Source organism: Chinchilla lanigera, unplaced genomic scaffold, assembly GCF_000276665.1.
Source record: "Chinchilla lanigera isolate Chin_1 unplaced genomic scaffold, ChiLan1.0 scaffold00046, whole genome shotgun sequence".
Lineage (NCBI taxonomy): Eukaryota > Metazoa > Chordata > Mammalia > Rodentia > Chinchillidae > Chinchilla > Chinchilla lanigera.
This window is the reverse complement of record NW_004955447.1, coordinates 14,590,579-14,610,204: the sequence shown is the minus strand read 5'-3', so window position 1 is coordinate 14,610,204 and position 19,626 is coordinate 14,590,579. Positions and strand designations below refer to the sequence as shown.

The window sequence follows — 19,626 nt, the reverse complement described above, 5'->3', positions numbered from 1 at the left end:
TTAATGTGGATATAATGGAGAGAACAGTAACGTCTATTTACATATTTAGGGGGGACATGGCAGCAGCAGGATCTCGCCAAGTAGTTCAGGCTCTGGCCTTAAACTCAGCAATCCTCCTGCCTCAGCCCCCTGAGTGCTGGAGTTATAGGTATGCACCCCTACATCTGGCTCTAAAATAAACTTTGTTTTGAACAAGTGTTACGTTCATGGCAAAACAGGCTAATTCCCACACAAATTCTTAGAACAGGTTACAGTAATACCAAGAGATCTAGGGGGCCTCTACACTTCACACAAGCTCTTCCTTACCTCCCCGGTGCCTCTGCCCCTGCAGCCCCCAGTACCAACATCCTGCTAGGGCTGCACGTTTGCACCACTGCTGCGCTGCAGTGTCAGGCGGAGTGCATTTCACTGTCCTGCCAAATCCTCCTCTGCCTTACTAACCTCTGGCAACCCCCCCCCTTTTTCTTGTCCCCCTGGTCTGACCTTCCCTAGACTGTTGCATATCTGGGGTCATACGGTGTACAGCAAGCATTTTCAGACTGGCTTCTTTTCCTTACTAAGATGCACTGAAATTTCTTGTCATTTCGTAACTTGACAATGCATGTCTTTTTATTTTTTATTTTTTGTCTTTTTGAGACAGGGTCTCACCATGCAGTTCAGGCTGGTCTTGAGCTCACAACGATCCTCCTGCCTCAGCCTCCCCAAGTGCTGGGATTATAGGTGTGTGCCACCACGCCTGGCTGCATGTCTTTTTTAGCACAGAGTAATAGTCAACTGTCCGGATGTACCACAGTTTATGCCCCTATTTCACTGTTTTGATTTCTCAAAGCACTTTCTTAGTAGACAAACACTTTGAGAATGTAAACCTCATTTCTCCAAGTATTTCCAAAAAATGTCCCTATGACCGTGCTTAAAGCACTTGATTTTATACCTTTTTTTTTCTTCAGTACCGGCAATTGAACTCACAATCTCACGCTTGCCAGGCAGGCACTGTGCCGCTGAGCTAAATCCCCAGGCCCAGCACTTGATTTTTTTGTGCACTTCATTTGCTCCTTCTACTCCCCAGAAACTTGGCTAAGCTCCTAAGAGATGGCCTATTTACTGAAATGCCTGGATCAGAGAAATAAGATCTGCCTGGGCAGTGCCAAAGACGGAGCCTTGACGTTGTCTTCATTCTCTTCACCACAAATGCACTACATGTGACTGTGTAAAAAGCACACACACACACATAAACATACTTATTACATATATTCGTCACCAATGGGTCACAAAGAGGTCACAGAAAAGTAAGCTTGCTTTAGTTCCCAACGCAGGTCCTATGGAAACAGGTTTCCTCTTCTCTCTAGTTTACAATACTCATATAAATTCAAAGCAGTTAAACCATAGTGAAACTAAATTGATAAAAAAATGCAATTTAATAATGCAAACATTAGAACCTTGTGAAGTAAAGGATCATGACAGAAATATTAAATGTGTACAATTATCAAGCCATAATAAGAGCATTTTCTTTTACAAAAGCATCCTGATAAAACAAAATAAAAACTAAGGAAAACATAAAATTCAAATCAGATATTTTGGTTTAATACTTTCCCTGAGTCTCTTGTTTTTAAAACATCAAATGTAAGTAAGGCCATTTCAAACTGACCCACAGGTCTTACCTCCTCCATGCTGCCATGGGGAATACATTTAAGATAAGAGGCCACACACACACGCTGAAATGGTCCCAGGGCACTGAAGCGCCGGTCTGCCCGTGCCTCTGTCATAGGGTCATGTGAGCCACTACGGCACATGATCTTAAAGAACTGTCAACATTTATCTTGACCTGCCATAACATAACCATGAGACTACATACCAAACACAGATGATTTCAGCTACTCATAAATAGTACATTTCTAAGTGGACCTGCACACTATATACATCCAACTGTGGTATCATGACATACAAACACACACTTTTAGGTTTGAAAAATCTTACAGAAACAGAAGTTTGTAGACAAAGCATCTACTTAATCTGAATTACAAAAAAACAAAACCAAACAAAAACCTTTAAAAATCCAGCGCTAATAAAATTTTATTAGCACCTAATAAAATAAAATAGAAAAAGGTAATTTTAAGTTGATGCTTGGGTAAGGGCATTCTCGTTCTAAAAAAGTAGTTGTCTCCTTGATCCTCAAAGAAAATTGGTCCCTACTGTTTTATTTGATCACTTAATCTCAATCATAAGGAAGTGTATATACATATATACATATATAAGGATTTATGACTGCAAATGATCAAGCACTTGATTAATTAAGGATAATGGGTTTGCAAGAATTTTAAGAAACTGGGCCGGGTATATAGCTCAGCAGCACAGTGCCTGCCTGGCAACTGCAAGGTCTTGAGTTTGATTCCCAGTACCACAAAAAAAGAAAAAGAAAAAAGTAAGAAATTGTTTTTATTTCAAAGGTACTAAGCTGCCAGGCGTGGTGTCGAGTGCCTGTAATCCCAGCACTTAGGAGGCTGAGGCAGAAGGATTCCTGTGAATTCAAGGTCAATCTGGGCTACAAAGTGAGTTAAAGGCTAGCCTGAACTGCATAGCAAGAACCTGTCTCAAAAAGACCAAAAAAAAAGGAGAGTATAACAAAAGTATTAAGTTATTTGTATATATTTTAGATCACACTTTCTAGCCAAGTGTAGGAAAAACTCAACCAGATCTTTTTTTTTTTGAAACAGGGTCTTCACGATGTACTTCAGGCTGGCCTTGAACTTGTTTATGTAACCCAGCCAGGCCTCAAACTCAGTGATCCTCCTGCCTCATCCTCCCAAGTGCTGGGATTACAGGCATGCGCCACCATGCCCGCCAGATTTATTTTTTATAAACATTCTTGGGGCATCTAAAGAGAGGCAAAGATCTGCTAAACTCCATGTATCCCTCTATCACAATGAAATTTCAATTACAAACTCATTTCAAAAAAGCAAGTGATCATGTACTACCTCAGAAGTCAGAAGTACATGACACATGCCTATTATTTGTTAAGAGTGTACCTCACGGCATAGGGTGTGTTGAGGCACAAAAAGATGCTTTTTTCCTTTTAAAGAGTTGTCCATCTTTAAAAATTTCAAGAGTTGTTTATCTAAATGTCCAGAAACATACCAATAATCCCAGTTACTAGGGAGGATGAGGCAGGGGTATCACACGTTTGAGGGAGGCTAGCCTGGGAAGCTTGGCAGACAGCCATAATAGGGGGTCGGGGGAGCTTGGGGATTTAATTCAGCACCCAGTGGGTTCAATTCTTAGTACCATTAAAAAAAGTTGAGGACAGACAGGGAAGCCAAGGCCAAAACTAGGGTCTGAAAGAGCGGCTAGACACACGAGGGGCTGAACCAACTCCCACTGTTCCTACGAGGTCGTATTCATCAGCCTGTCTGCTCTGCGTCACACCTCCTAGCTGGCTCCAACCTCACAATCTAACCCTTTAATAGACTTGGCAAGCAGCACTCACACCTGCCTTCTCTGACCACATGAAAAGGACAGCCAATGCAATTAAAAAAAAGAACACCACATGTTGTATTATGTTACGAGCAAAGCTCAATTACACCATTTGGTACCCTTTTCAGAAAAAAAAAATCTCAAAATTATAAAGGTAAACATAAGCATGTGGCATTTTATGTTCTGCCGACTGAGTGAACAGACCATGTGTAACCATTTCTTAACAACTTTCCATCCTGAAGAACATCATCTGCCCCGACCAGTTACCATTCCAGGTCCACAGGGTATTTTCCTGTGAGACAAGCTGTACAGTGACCGTTATTTTCAAAATATTCCAGACCATTTCCATTTTGCTGAATCATAATATCGTGTTTTTTCACTTTCCGTTTTTTGAACATTATTTCTTCTTGTACAGATGAAACCAGTCCTTCTACTGACAAATACACAACACTGTTTGCTCCTGTGGGAGGAAAGAGAGAAGAAAGGTTTTTGATTGCCTTTACAAAGGAAGAAAAGTTTCAATAATTACAAACAGTATAATTTAAGTCAGAACATAACTTCCCCTCTTCAGCGTTTCACTAAAAGACAAAGGCAGACAGACAGGCAGACACACATATCAAGACTCAGCACTGATTTCTTAAAATTTTTAAATATTTAGTAGGTAACAGCTGAAAACAAAAGATACTTCAAGTCTAGAAGGCTTGACGAGCAACCTGCTTCATTGAAGAAACAGATTTTTTTTTTTTTTTGGTCAAGATCTCAATATGTAATCCAGGCGGGCCTTGAACTTGAGCTCCTCTGCCTCGGCCTCCCAACTGCTGGGACTATAGCTATTAATCGCCATGCCCGGCTTGAGAAAACACATTTTAAAGACAAGGAAGATTGGATCTTGCATTTAACCTCAACTCAGTTTACTTCTCCTAAGTCTTTCCTTTGTAAGGTGGGGATTATTGTAACACAGATAACACATGTACAGCGGTGCTCACAGCGTGACACCTGTGGAGGTGATTTCGGAGTGTTTAAGTGTAAGGCACAGACGCAGACGGTCAAAGGAAACGGCGGCCATCAACAACCAGGGTTGGGTACCAGTGCACAACAAACAGGACATCCTGTGACATTTAAATAGTTTATATATCCTCTGCCTTTGAAAGGTAAAGGTCTTACACAGGGTAATTTAGATATCCAAGTCTCATTTTTAAAGATAAGCTTACCTAAGCATCTTACTTTTTAATCTGTATCACATCCCAATTATCCCATTTGAATCTATAATAAAATTGACTGTTCTTCTTGGGACCTGACTTTGCATGGCTTTAACTGACTGCAGTGGGCTCTCCCCAGAAGCCCTCTCCCGCTCCTCCGGCTTCCCGTCCTCCTCGCCCTCCAGCACCGCCCTCACCCCGGCTCCCACCTGCCTGCCCTGCCCGCTCTTCCGAGCAGTGAGCAAGAGGGGCCCGCACCACTTTTTCTTATAGGCTGACAAGCTCTGGACTTTGTTAATGAACAGTTAAGGAGGGCCAGGGATTTAGCTTAGTGGCGTAAGTGCCTGCCTGGCAAGCGCAAGGTCCTGAGTTCAATTCCCGGTACTAAAACAAACAAACAAACAAAAAAAACCAGTTAGGAATAAAGTCCATAGAAATAGGAATACCTACCAAGATATTCTGCAAGATGAGCAAACTCTGGTCTATTGGCAATGAGCTCTTCTTTTGTGGGAATGTTTATTCCCATGAAGCATGGATATCTGATTGGTGGTGAAGCTACTCGAATATGCACCTTGGGAAGAAATCATTTCATACAGAAAGAATAATTATCAACACTTTTTCCCAGATCAAATACAACATAAGGGGCTGGGGATTTAGCTCAGCAGCACAGTGCCTGCCTGCCAAGTGCAAGGTCATCAGTTCGATTCCTGGTACCAGGGGGTTGGGGGGGTGGGGGGAATACAACATAAAACTGTTCTAGAGAATGTACTGTAACAGAGTATGATTAAAAACAAGTAAACTATAGCCAGGCATAGTGGCACATGCCTGTAATTACAGTATTTGGGAGGCTGAGGCAGGAGGATCGCTGTTAGTTCAAGGCCAGCCTGAACTGCACAGTGAAACTGGCTCAAAAGACAAAAAATTTTTTTTTAAAAACAAAGTAAACTATATAATTTGTTTCACTAGTAACAAGACATTTTTTTTCTTCAGATCTCCTACATTTCATTAAATTCCCAGTGATGCTCTAAGTCTTCTCTTGTTAAGACCTGAACAGTGCTTCTGCTGATCTCTTTATCTACGGTATGAGAAAGATGGCATATGATCTACCAGGCTGTAAGAAAACCTTACCACCATAATAGAATTAGTTTTGTCCATTATTATTTTTTACCCTCTGGCAGGGCTATTTACACGGCTATAATCAGTGTGCACATGTATTTTTACAACTTTCTCCCAGAAGATCTGCCTCGTTTCGTAGCCTTTGTGTAGTTTTTACATCACCATCGTGTCTCGTCTCACTGACCTGTCACTGTACTAAACTGTTTCCCTACAGGGGGATCCTGGACCCATTTCCAGGTTCTTTATGTTTGTCCGCTCCTTCTTATTGTTGTAACAAATGTTGAATTTATTTTATGTTTTTGTTCCTACTATGTAATTTTAGGATTCCAAGGTGATTATCACAATCATATAACCAGTCATTAAGTCACTAAAAGGCTGGAAAATCATAATCATAATTATCTTTCAAACAGTCTAAACAGACTGTCTTATTGCTTTATATCTCATTTTCTGATTTTTTTTTAGATTTGCTCAACTATTAGTTGCAAATGGCACCTCACTTCTGTAATTTCAACTACTCAATATCTGAAGTTAGAATAAGCTTTACATTTAAAATATAACTTAATACAGTCATACCTCAGTATATCACAGGTTTGGTTACAGGAGAATTACACGTTTAAGCCCAGCCTGGGCAACTTAAGACCTGGGTCAAAATTTAAAATAAAAAAGCCTGTGCATGGGGGGTGGAAGGGAGGTAATGGGATTAACCCACCAGTGAGGAAGTGTGTGTACAGACGTTAAACAAGAACATGCTGTGGGAAAGCAATGTCAATGGACTTGCTCAGCACAGGGGTGCTGAGCACCTTCAGTTTTTAAAGATCACAATATTTGCAAAGCACAATGACCAAAGTATAATATAACAAGGTATGTAGATACAGTACATGTACTAAACTATCATGCTACATATCATCAATATATGTAAGTTTGTCAATTAAAAAAATAAGGTGAAAAAATTTTTTCAAGAGACAAAAGCAATGAAATAATTTAATGGGCCAGATTTATTCCACCAAATTAATTCTGGGTCTTCAAACAGAGAAAACAAGCAATACTTTTTTTGGTTTTTTTTCCCCGGTACCAAGAATTGAACTCACGACCTTGCGCTTGCCAGGCAGGCGCTGTGCTACTGAGCTAAATCCCCAGCCCCAAGATGTAGGCTTTTACATCTAACTATTTTTAGGATCCAATTCAGCATACAGTCTAACAGTGGCTATTCTATGTTCTCCAAATTGCTGGTTTTTCATAAAAGGATCTGGTGTGCTCACTTCGGCAGCACATGTACATAAAACAACTAAGTATGAAAAATTAAGCTATTATATTGAACTATCCATCCAATGCACTGAACTGCAATTTTTATGCCAAGATCATATTGTTAATTATTAACTGCTGGTACTTTAGAACATTTTAATATTACATACCTCTTTTGCCCCAGATTCTTTGAGTAATTTTATTATGGGTGAAATGGTATTGCCTCTCACAATTGAATCATCTATAAGAACAATTCTTTTGCCTTTAAAGTTGTCTGACAATACTCCAAACTTTTTCGCAACGCCAAGTTGCCTTAATCTCATGTTTGGCTGAATGAAGGTTCTTCCCACATACCGGTTTTTACACAGCACCTCCACATAGGGAAGTCCACTCTGATAAACAAGAAATAAATGGAAATGAGCAGAAATATACAGAGTACTCTAGGCTCCTATTTCCCCTAGATTGTGCTGCCGCTGCAATATGTACCTAAAACCTAAAAAGTTCTGTCATTATGAATTTTCTATCCATCATCGCATTATAATTTTCCTTCCATTAGTTTAAACTGGAAGGGAAAAAAATCCACTGAAAGGAAAATAGTTTGTGGGAAAACCAACTCACCTAGCTAAAACCTTTAACACCTCTCTTAAGCATTATTATTCCTCTATCTTGGAAAAGATTCAGCATACGAAAACATAACAAAGAATCAACGTCAGATTCACTGACACCAGATATGATGGCACATGCCCGCAATTTTCCAGCACTTAGGAGGCTGTGGGAACGAGAAGTCTGAGGCCAGCCCGGGCTACACAGCCCGCGTAAAAGAAAACAAACCAGCAAACAAAAAACTGGCATAAGAAATTAATGAAAAAGCAAAAGAGATGCTTTTTAGGGGCAAGAAGTAACTCATTCATTTCTCAAGGTAACTTTCTCTAAAATATATATTCTTTCTTCTAGAAGCCAGGCATGGTGATGCACACCTGTAATCCCAGCACTCGGGAGGCTAAGGCAGGAAGACTGCTGTTGAGTTTGAGGCCAGCCTGGGCAACATAGTGAGTTCAAGGCCAACAGGAACTACATAACAAGACCCTGTCTAAAAAAAAAAAAGAATGAAAAAAAGCCTGTTAACTAACGCTCAGTGGTTTGGATGTGGTTTTTCCCCTGAAGGTTCATTATTAAGAGGCTTGCTGCTCGGTATGGCAGCGCGGAGGTGGGGCCCAGTGGCAGGTCCCGGTGTCAGAACTGCTCTCTGGCTTTTACGCCACCCCCGCCGCTGTCGTGCCACTGCCATGATGCCTTCCCCCGAAACAAGCAGATGCCAGCATCCCCCTTGAACTTCAGAACCGAGAGCTAAACAAGTCTCCGTACAAAGTTACCCAGCCTCTGGAACAGCCTGTTACACAGCAATGAAAAGCTAGTGTATACACTGTCCATGATAACAAACACTGGGTTTTACACCCTCAGGTCACCAGAATACACAATCACCTAGTTCTGGAAAATGAAGTTACCCACAGTGAAGATAAACAGCTTTGTTATTACCCAAACTCAGAAGGAAAAGTCTTACTAGCAACTGGTGAGAGCAGGGCACAAAGATTTTATGGAGGGATAGAAGAGGAAGTGAAAGATTTAATGTGTTACGCACCAACTCCCCACAATGAATGTAATTATTATGTACTGAAAACCTGTACTCTTAATTTTTTTGTTGTGTGGGGATGAAGATTTAGCTCAGCGGCACAGCGCCTGCCTGGCAAATGCGAGGTTGTGAGTTTGATTCCCGGTACTGGAAAAAAAACAAAATAAAGAAACAAACAAAAAAACAGTAACTTTTTTATTGTTGTCTTTTTGAGACAGGGTCTCACTATGCAGTTCAGGCTGGCCTTGAACTCACTTTGTAGCCTAGGCTGGTCTCAAAGTCACAATGATCCTCCTGCCTCAGTCTCCCAAGTGCTGGGATTACAGGTGTGCGCCACCACGCCTGGCTCTCATAAAATTTTATTTTATTACTTATCTTTTTGGTACTGGAAATCAAACTCATGACCTCAGGCTTATCAGACAAGCGCCTATGCTGTTAAGCTACATCCCCGACCCCCAGAATCTTTTTAAAAGATCCATAAATGGCCAATTAAATAAAGCAAAAAAAAAAAAAAAAAAGATTTTAGTAATAGAGGTTGATGGTCCTTTATCTGAAGTGGTTGGCATCAAGAGGATTTCAAATTTTAGATTTTGCAATACTTGCATATATAATGAATTACCTTGGCGTTAGGAGCCAAGTCTAAACATGAAATTCGTTTGTTTCATATAGTACACATATACACTTACATACTGTACAGTACTTCCAGTGTGCCTGTGCTTTGACCATGACCTCTTACAGACTTTCCCACATGTGGGATCAGCTTGGGTCTCAGGAAGTTTTGGACTCTGGAGCATTTCAGATTTGGGATCTTTTATCACCCTGGCTAATCCACAGTACTTTCTCTTTATAGGCCACAAAATCTTACTCCACTGCTAGGAGAGCAATTCACTGTGTTCTAATGAAGAGAAAATACCTTCTTTGCATAACCAAGCGCAGCAGGTGTAGCAGACTCTGGAACGGTGCTAACCAAATCTGCATCCACAGGTGCTTCCTTGGCCAGCTGCTGACCGCAGCGGTATCTTACTGTATAAACCATTTGGTCTGGTATGTTTGGAAATAGAAACAGATTATTTTTACTTAGCATAATATAATACTGCTATTCTAAAAAGCTAGTGCTGGAACTCTACAGGTGGAGTATGAAAAGAAAAGCAACATGTACAAAAACAAAGTGGAAATATATCAACTGGGAATTTAATCATGTAGTATTTTTAAACCCTGAACTTCATATACCTGAAAATTATAATTCTTACTCCTGAAAGAAAAACAAAGTCTAGCCAGGTATGGTATCACATGCCTGTAATCCCAGCACTCTGAGAGGCTGAGGCAGGAGGCTCATAAATTCAAATCCCATCTGGGCAACTAAGTGACTTAGCAAGATTCTGTCTCAAAATTAGAAAAATAAGGAAGAGCTAGAGTGTAGCTTGATATTCAAAAATATATCCACAACATACAGTCTGCCAAAAAAAATGTACATGCACTGCAGCAGTTCACTGCACAAACGTCGAAGCTGACAGCCACGGCTCGGAGGGCCTCCTGTAATTGTGAAGGCCAGAGGTAACTTACATTAACCTCATGATGTCTCATCAGTATGCTAGTATTTAGTACTTACACAAGTTTTTCTTTTCTTTCCTTTTTTTTTTTTTTTTTTTTTTCCCCCCAGACTCTGCATAATCACATACCTTCAAGGAGCCAAGTAAACTTCTGGGCCAAGAACTGCCATATTTCAGTGAGATTAATAGAAGATTTCTAAGAATAGCAAAAAAACTGCTTACCTTCAAACATACTATCTGGTCTTGCAAAATAAACATATTCGAAGATACAAAAAGCCACTGGGTTTCCTTTGGACCTTGACACGGTATCAAGAGTTCGGACACCATGTCTAGATACTTCCACAATTTCCCCTGGTAAGATTTCACGGTAGTATCTTGGGAAACAATGTTAAAGAAGAGTTTCAAAAAACTAGTACTTACAGTTGATAAAAACATTAATTATAAAGCAAAGAGGTTTCTCCCTTATAGAGAAAAATGTATTATTTTAATATAAAGTCTAGAGATGGTTTACAAAGCAAAAAGAAAGTAATATCCCTTTTACCGGTAGTTTCTATACATCAGTTACCCCTAGGTCAGTGGTGGCGGAGTCTACGGCACACTTGTTATTTTTCTTTTAAGACAGAAGATGTTAATGTATGCATTCTTTTTGTAAACACCTCAGTACCTAGGGCTTCACTGCAGCCTTGTCACTTTGGGAGAAGTGCCTCTGGATAGCACTTTGGGGGCTCGTCTCTAGAAGGTTTGCCACCACTTCCCTAAGTTCTAATTTAGAATTTCAGAATTAGGGGCCCTGTATTTTATTGCACTTTGAAAAGGTAAAGGGTAATGAGAATATTTTAATACTAGCTAAAGTTCTACCATAATTACTCCTTGCTGAGAAAGTTCTTCCTTTCTAAAATAAGTCCGGTATTTTGAAAGATGCAGTTTAGAATTCGTAGGTATTATTGCAACAGTAAAGTCAGTACAGCTGCTGAGTACAACGTGCAGAACAAAACCTGTTTTCTTTTTTTTTTTGGTTTTTCTCCGGTACCGGGAATCGAACTCACGACCTTGCGCTTGCCAGGCAGGCGCTTTTGCCGCTGAGCTAAATCCCCAGCCCCCAAAACCTGTTTTCTTAAAGACATTGGAAAAAATCTTTCATGTAAATATTAAAAGAAAAACTTCATTTTTAAATTATAAACTATGTGCCCCCACCCCCTTTGAGACAGGGTCGTGATGTGGTCTAGGCTAGCCTTGCATTCCTGAGCTCCAGCAATCTTCCTGTCTCAGCTTCTTGACTAGCCAGAACTAATGGTGTGCACCATCATTCCCAAACAATTTTTTATCAATATGGAAAAAGATAATATGCTTAATGAGGTTAAAACTTACATTGCACCGATAGACAGAAAGCTACAAGATTCTGAAGACACTACCCATCCTTCTGTTGCTGATGTTTTTTTCTCTGAAAATTATAAGATGATCAAATGAATTAATAGATTCAAGAAAATTTTTAAGAGAAGCTATTTCAACAGATCAGTTAAACACCAAACAGAGAAGTAAAAAAGATCATGGAATAGCTATTTCTATGCTGTTAAAAACACATGGGTCCTCACTTTACTTAAACCGAAGACAAAATAATCCCCTACACTTCTAGTACTATAATTTCATGGTTGAACAATACATCCTATTAGTCAAAAAAAAAAAAACAAAACACTACAATCATATTACAGAAATGGAAAGAAAAGGATATGAATAAGCAATTCACACAGGATAATGTCCATTAAAATAATGTCCATTAAAATACTTTTTCAAGTTCTGTAACACATTTTTTTTAATTTTAAAGAGAAAAAAGATAAACAGGAATTTATCCTCAGACATAGTCAAAGAGAAGTACTTTCAAACCTGAAATATCATTTCTTTTCTATATTCCCTATCCGTTCTCACCTATGGGTTCCTGTAGCTAAAGACTGTAGAGTTCACCAGCGTAATACAATGACTTTGACAAGCATCATGAAACTATATTCCCTCTGCAGTTCATTACCTTTGTCATTGATATCAGAACCTGGAATAAGACGACCAATGCACAAAGGTCGAATTCCATAAGGATCCCGTACTGCATATATAACATCTCTGTACATTATAAGTAGGGAGTACGCTGTGGGTGCTTCATTCATTAAGTTTTTAATCCTGGAAGGAATGAATGAATGAATGAATTAATCAATCAATCAATCACTTCAAGTACAAACATATTCAAGGCAAAGGTCTCATTGTGAGATCTGCATGCATTCATTTTGTTTTGTTTTGCTTTCGTGGTACTGGGGACTTAACCCAGGACTTGGCCCATACAAGGCAAGCACTCTACCGCTGAGCTCCATCCCCAGCTAGCACAGCCCAGTTTCACAATTACCTTGCTACCCAGTCTGGGGTGTCATCTTGCTCCTGAGGTGGGGTATACGCCAGGAGCTGGGTAATCATTTCACTATCAGAGCTGGTTGACAGACCAATACCATGACGCAGAAGCTAAACAGAGAGAAAAGTTCCATCACCAGACAGAAGCTCCACCCTGCCCTGCACCCAGCAGCCCACCATCACAGAAAGGAGCCAGGGGTTCTGCAGATGCCTAACTGGGTAGGGGTGAAGTCTACCAAGCTTCAGAGTTACATCTGGAAAAACGGAACTTGACAGCATTTAGAATTGAACTCCTGGTGGCTTCCCATACATGATGAACTTTAGTAATTTTTCATATTTAGACTGTGGTGACTGCTTGGATTTTTAAAATGAACTTTTTCTCATTCGTATACAGAACTGTTTATCCCCAGCACTTTAATGTCATGGACTATGAAGAGGGTGCAGCAAAGTTCTGCTAAAGCTAAACCTTTAGAAAGGACATGTGGGCTGCAGGTATTTCTGACCCAGCAGTTCATCATCATTCACCTGCTGTTAACTGCTTCTCCTATGTGCAACGCTGACTCTAAACCGATGAAAGGATAACACGCACTGTGTGTAACCAGTTTTATTAAATCTCCCTGGCCTCGAGGTTACCAAATCAAGATTACTGGAATCTAATGAAATGAAGAAACTAGGCATCAATTAATGAGTGGCATATACAGTAGGAACCAAAAAAGAACTACCAGGAAGGTAAAGACACCACATACTCTAGAAAAAGAACAGAGCTGAGGCGTGTGGGCACACACACAGATAAGCCATTAGCACAGAGCGCGCCAAACACGTGAACCAAGTGTTTCTCAAGTAAAAACTCCTCATTCCCACTCCCAGATTCTAGCTCAGTTGTCTGTAATAATTTCTTTTTTTGTTTTTCTGAGGGAGGGTCCCACTGTGCAGCCCAGGCTGGTCTCGAACTCACGGCTATCCTCCTGCCTCAGCCTCCCAGTCCACTGTAATCATTTCCAAGTGGTTTTTCTCATTTGTCATCCTCAAGTTTACACACTGTTTTTCTTCATATGCTTCTCTTATGATGCAAGCATACTCAGATTGAGCTTTCATAATCCAAAAATCCCAAATGCTCCAAAATCTGAAACTTTCTGAGTGCCACAGAGATGCTACAAGTACAAATTCCACACCATGAAACTTTATTGCATGTACGAGATTAACACATACACACACACAAACTACCTACAGTTTATGTGTATAATCTATACCTAAAGCATAATTTTGTGTTTAAACTTGGGCCCATCTCTAAATTATCTCGTTATGTATATATAAATATCCCAAAATCAGAAATAAGAAATGAAGTAACATCTCTGGTCCCAAGTATTTCAGACAAGGAATACTGGAAAGGAAAAGATATGGAAAAGTGAAACTACTCTACTTTTTTCTTATGCTTTTGATAATGTGACAGATAAAAAGAAATATAATGGTTACCCCTTGGGATCAATGGGGAATTAGTTCTAGGGCTCCTGCAGAACCAAAATCTTAAACCCCTTATTATAAATGGCATAACATTTATATACTACCTAAGCACCTCTCCTATGTACTTTAAATCATTTCCGGATTACTTACCATTTCCGACAATGTAAATGCTATGCAGTTAGCTGCTATGCTGTCTTTTAAGGAATCCTAAGAACACGCTCGGTCTAGGACGCATTTTCTGACTGCACCCCCACCTCCATCGTAGAACATTTCTGACCTGGATCTGGGGCATGGGCAGGGGCAGAGAGCCAACTCTATGCTGATTTGTGGCCTAGGGTCCTTGGCTCCTAGAACTGCTGGAACCACCAAAAGAAGTGTATTTTGCATGATAATGAGATGACTGGTGGCTAAGGGCTCCTACATAACCTCAGAGAGTGAGTGCTTGTCAGTGATTAGAGGTTTGGAACTTCGGCTTTACACCAGACCTCCCAAGTGAGCAGCAGAGGGGCTGAAGGCTAAGGTGATCATCAAGGCCAACCGCTTCATCAATCATGCCTACTCAGTGAGGCCCCCCTAAAAACTCAGAGGGATTGTGTTCCGAGAGCTTCCAGATAGCTGAGCACCTGGAAGTGCCTAGCCGAGAGGGTGGTTCTCAAAGGACATCGAAACTCCTTGCCTTTTTCCATGTAACTAGCCCGATCCTCTCTTCATCTAATTCTTCCATACCCTTTTAACACCCTCTATGATCAACTGGTACATGTAAGTAAAGCACTGTCCTGAGTTCTGAGCTGCTCTAGCAAATGACTGAAGCCAAGGAGGGAACGTGGAAACTGTGTATATGAAGCAGGTCAGATGTACCAGAGGCCTGGCTGGTGATGCACCTGAAGTGGAAGGCAGTCTTATGGGAATACGCTCCGAACCTACGGGAACTGTCCCTAGCTACAGGTTGAACTGAACTACAGGACACCATAGTTGGTGTTATCTGGGAGACCGAGCGTGGAGAAACCACCCTTGGTCGCGGAAGTGTGCTGCAGTAAGTTTGAAGCAGGAAGAGTAGTTCGGCTTTTCCTGTCCCATACCAGCTTGTAAGAACACAGAGCTTCAAGGGCTAGTAAAGCCCACAACTCCTAAATTCTGTGTCTCTAACAGCAACCACCAATCAGCTTTCCCAAATCTCAACTTTTTACAGCAGCGATTCACCTTAATAGTACACTGAAGTGTTCCCAATTCACCTAGAAGCTGGAATCGTGACACGTACTCCGGGTAACCCTTACACAACTGTTTGCTACAGCTACGCAGCAGGTGGCACCAATGACGGAGGAAATGTCCTCTGCCAAGATCTGCACCTTCTTTTCCTGCATTCATAACAACTTACCTTTCTCCTTAGCCGAGCAGCATTCACCAGCTCGCCGTTATGGGCCACGGCTATCTTCCCGTGGAGCGTCTCAACAACAAAGGGCTGGCAGTTCTCCAGCTCACATCTCCCTGTGGTGGCGTATCTCGTGTGTCCGATTCCAAGATTTGAAACATACAACTTCTTCAAGTTGTCGTCAGTAAAAACGTGATTTACCAGACCCATTCCCTTGAGAAGTCAAAGTAAAAACCGTCTTAGAAAAACAGAGACAGTACTGCTAGTGAGTAACAAAGGCCTCTCTGTCAGGGAATCCTAGGTAGCACAGGTCACTTAATTCCTCTGTACTTCACAATTCTGATCTCAGAAAGGAAAATGAGGAAGCTAATTGTAAGAACTCTGCAGCGTTTACTTTAAAAATGGGCACGGAGGCGAAATTCACATAAATTAGCCATTTTAAAGTGAACGATTCAGTGGCACTTTGGACAGTCATAATGCTGAATCATCTGGTCTGTGAACTTCATCAGCACATTTAGTTTCGTAAGACACTTAACAAATGGACAATACTAAGACAACAAAATCTGTTAAAATATTAATGGAACTTCGCATTTTACAAAAATCAAAGCATCGTGCAGTATCTAAAGAAATGGCCTACTACTTGAGTTAGACAGCAAACTAACACTGGAAAGAAATACATCCTAATTTGATAAACGTTATAAAGTTGGAAATGGATGATCCAAAGAGTATCCCTCTTAATTGCAATTTGTTTATTCAGGACTCCTTTCCCCAGTATACTAATGATGACAAATTGTTATTTTTATCATCAACATTTCTATTTTTTTGGTCTTTTTGAGACAGGTCTCGCTACACAGTTCAGGCTGGCCTTGAGCTCACTTTGTAGTGCAGGCTGGTCTCAAACTTGCCAGGATCCTCCTGCCTCAGCCTCCTGATTACAGGTGTGTGCCACCACGCCCAGTCTCGTCGACATTTTTTAATGTTCAAATTTACCTTATGCATTTTGAATGCTGGCACTGAACTCCCATCACTGGTCACAATACCAGCACTCTCTTGACCCCTGTGAACACACAAAGAGATAAACTGTTAAATCAAGCATACTTATCTTCACAAGCATCACAAACTACCTGGTAACACATTAAATGCTACTTAGAAAACCAGTACTGCTTCTGTTAATGACGCTGATGTTGGCAATAGCAGCAAACGACATTAGCAGGATGATACTGTCCTCCAGCTTTAAGTAATATGTCGGGTACCGCCCCACCACATTTTCACACGAATGGTCTCCTTTGGCTTTCACCACAATCCTGTAAGGTAGCTGTACCACTTCCCGGAGCAGCGCACTGTGGTGGGAACCTGCCCGTGTCAGAGCGGCAGGTGATACAGCTAGGGTTACAGAACAGACCGCCCAATTCCAGAACGCGGGTTCTAACTTCTGTACAAATAGGGTTAAGTAAGGTTTGTTTTCTCTTTTTTTGGTACCGAGAATAGAACTCAGGCCCTTGTACTTGCCAGGCAGGCGCTTAAACCACTGAGCTATCTCCCCGGTCCAGGGTTAACTCAGGTGCCAGGGGCTGAGGACAAGTGAACAAGCCGAGCAGGGCGCCGCGGTCTGCGACAGAGCAGGGCGCGCAGTGGGCAGACCTGGCCTCCCAGCACCTCCATCAGACACTGCTCCCTGGAATCGGAGTCGCACCTCCTTCTCATGGGTGGACTTTCCTCAAAAGTATATACAAACAACAGGATAGCTAACACAGTTGTACTACTGACTTCTATTGCTTCACTGAAAGGGACAGTTAATGATTACTTTTTTGATCTATTTTGCATGTCTCTATTTGCTTTCCTGAGAAACCACTCTGAAGATATCAGTATGTAATACAACAACCATTGTTAATCTCTACCACTTTGTCTTTAAGTCTGTATTGTTTGTATCATTCTTGTGCTATTTCTTAAATGGATGTCTGTTAATATGTTTTCCTTCTATTTTTAAAATAAATTAAAAACAAAACACAAAACCAAAAATATAATATTAAAAATAATACAGGAGATGTGGTTCAGGGGTACTTTCCCTAGCATTTCAGATACCTGATTTGATCCCTAGTACCACAAAACATAAAGTCTACTTCTGAAAATCTGCTGAGTAGGCACCCTTTTCCATGCCTGCGACTCATTTGCCTGCATTAATAATTTTATGGAACATGATTTTTTAAAAAGCCAGGCGTGGTGCTGCACACCTGTAATCCCAGCACTCATGAGGCTGAGGCAGGAGGATCGCTGTGAGTTTGAGGCCAACCTGGGCTAGAAAGTGAGCTCAAGGCCAGCCTCAACTGCATAGTAGAGACCCTGCCTCAAAAAGACAAAAAAATAAAAAATAAAATAAAAAAGTACATCTCCTCCATACGGGTATGCATACTCGTAACAATTGCTAACATGTTGATTTATTTAAAAAGGTTCTTTCTCAAAATTACATAATTAAGGAAATTTATTCATGATAAAAATGACAAATATACTTGAAAAATAAAAATCTGCTTTTTTAAAATAAAAATCTAAAAAAATGACATGATTTTACTGAATTATCAATGCATTAAATACTAAAATAGAAATAAATATGCATAACACTATAAACTCTATGAAACTAAGTCATGACTTAGCATTTATTTAGGGAAATAATGTAGTCTTTAAATTAACCTATAAGCCCAGGTGGGGGAAAAAAAGGGCCAGGCATGGTGGAGCACACCTATAATCCCTCAGGAGGCTGAGGCAGGAGGCTCATTGTGGGTTGGAGACCAGCCTGGTCTACAAAGTCAGCTCAAGGTCACTCTGAACTGCATAGCAGAGCCCCTGTCTCAAATAGACAAAAAAAAAAAAAAAAAGACCAGGTGATTCATGTCACAGAAAAAATAGATATAAACCTCATAAAAATATGTTTTTTAATATACAGCTATCAACATTCACCAAAAACTTCAAAAAAAACGAAAACCCTCTGCCAAACATTTCCAAACAATTTTTAAAAAATCAGTTATTGGTAAAAAATGGTTTTCTCTCCCTTTGGTCCCAAGGGTAGACTTCCCTTGAAGCTGAAATGAGTGAGGTCAGCAATCACTCAGCTCCAGGCTCCTTTAATCAAAAGGCAGCTCCCTTGGTAACTCCTCAACTTACTCCCTCAGGCAGCCTTAACCAGTCAAGCTACATCTTTTCCAGCTCTTAGCAGCTTATCTACAACCGAACTTGTGGCTTCCTAGGAAATGGAACCCAGGCTAGAAAGAGTGAATCATATCCAGGTCACTTTCAACATGGAGAGCGAGCAGAGCAGGGAAGCACTGGCCTGAGGAGGAGGGTGAAACTCTGCTAAGTGTCTGGGCAGAAAAATACACCACAAGGACTGTGTGGAACACTGAGAAATAAAGGAATATTCATTTACATTGCTAAAAGGCTGCACTCGCTAGGAGTACGCAGACTGGAAACAGTGCCAGGCAAGGTATGAAAAGCTCAAACTCGAATACAGAAGTTAAATATGCCCCCAACTCTGGAGACAGCTCTGAGACTGAAGTTCTGCTATGATCTGGATGCAATCCTGCAGGGCGGACCCGCCGCACAGCCCACAGAGGAGGATGCAAGCAGCAGGCACCTGGCCACACTGAGCTCACGCAGAGATCCCTGAAGGTAAGAAGAAAAAGTACCATTCTTTTGTTTTACAGTTTTACAAACTGCGAGAGTGCAGGACTTGTGTTCCTACGATAAATATGGCCTGAGATAGCAAGGTTATAAAAGAATTTTTTGTTTTGTTTTGTTTTTGTAGTTTTTTTTTCTGGTACCGGGAATCGAACTCATGACCTTGCGCTTGCCAGGCAGGCGCTTTGCCGCTGAGCTAAATCCCCAGCCCCTAAGAATTTTTAAGAAGAGGTCGGAAATCATCCTTTTACATCTGTGAGATACAGAAAAAGCACATTAAAATGACAATGACTGCTAGTGCCAGCTATGTCTAATATGGTTTCTACACAGGGATTGGGTTCTAAAATCTTAGGTTTTCATTTTGAGGGCCAAAAAAGAGAAAATATCGAAAATAATGTTCAAAAAAAATTTTTTTGGCAAAGCTCCAAACAAGACACAACTTTCTGCTCCGTTTTAGTTAATCACTTTCCTAAATGTATAAATGAGAGCACTAAAATACAAAGAACTGGTAATAACGCTTCACCATTTGTTTGG

The 19,626-nt window shown here is 40.7% G+C and overlaps 1 protein-coding gene across 4 annotated transcripts in view; it reads right to left on the bottom strand.

Annotated features, from left to right (window-relative positions):
* Positions 1 to 2,788: 2,788 nt before the first annotated feature.
* Positions 2,789 to 19,626, bottom strand: part of Ppat (phosphoribosyl pyrophosphate amidotransferase) — a 54,571-nt gene continuing 37,733 nt past the window's right edge. For all 4 annotated transcript variants that reach the window (XM_013518499.1, XM_013518498.1, XM_005392870.2 and 1 more), the window contains exons 2-11: positions 16,414 to 16,480; positions 15,430 to 15,636; positions 12,592 to 12,704; positions 12,226 to 12,371; positions 11,574 to 11,646; positions 10,428 to 10,579; positions 9,569 to 9,696; positions 7,196 to 7,417; positions 5,118 to 5,238; positions 2,789 to 3,928 (exon numbers count right to left, since the gene is read on the bottom strand). In XM_013518499.1, the coding sequence (XP_013373953.1) occupies positions 3,732 to 3,928; positions 5,118 to 5,238; positions 7,196 to 7,417; positions 9,569 to 9,696; positions 10,428 to 10,579; positions 11,574 to 11,646; positions 12,226 to 12,371; positions 12,592 to 12,704; positions 15,430 to 15,636; positions 16,414 to 16,422 (1,368 nt within the window). In that variant the 5' untranslated portion in view covers positions 16,423 to 16,480 and the 3' untranslated portion in view covers positions 2,789 to 3,731. The remainder of the gene's footprint in view (positions 3,929 to 5,117; positions 5,239 to 7,195; positions 7,418 to 9,568; positions 9,697 to 10,427; positions 10,580 to 11,573; positions 11,647 to 12,225; positions 12,372 to 12,591; positions 12,705 to 15,429; positions 15,637 to 16,413; positions 16,481 to 19,626) is intronic.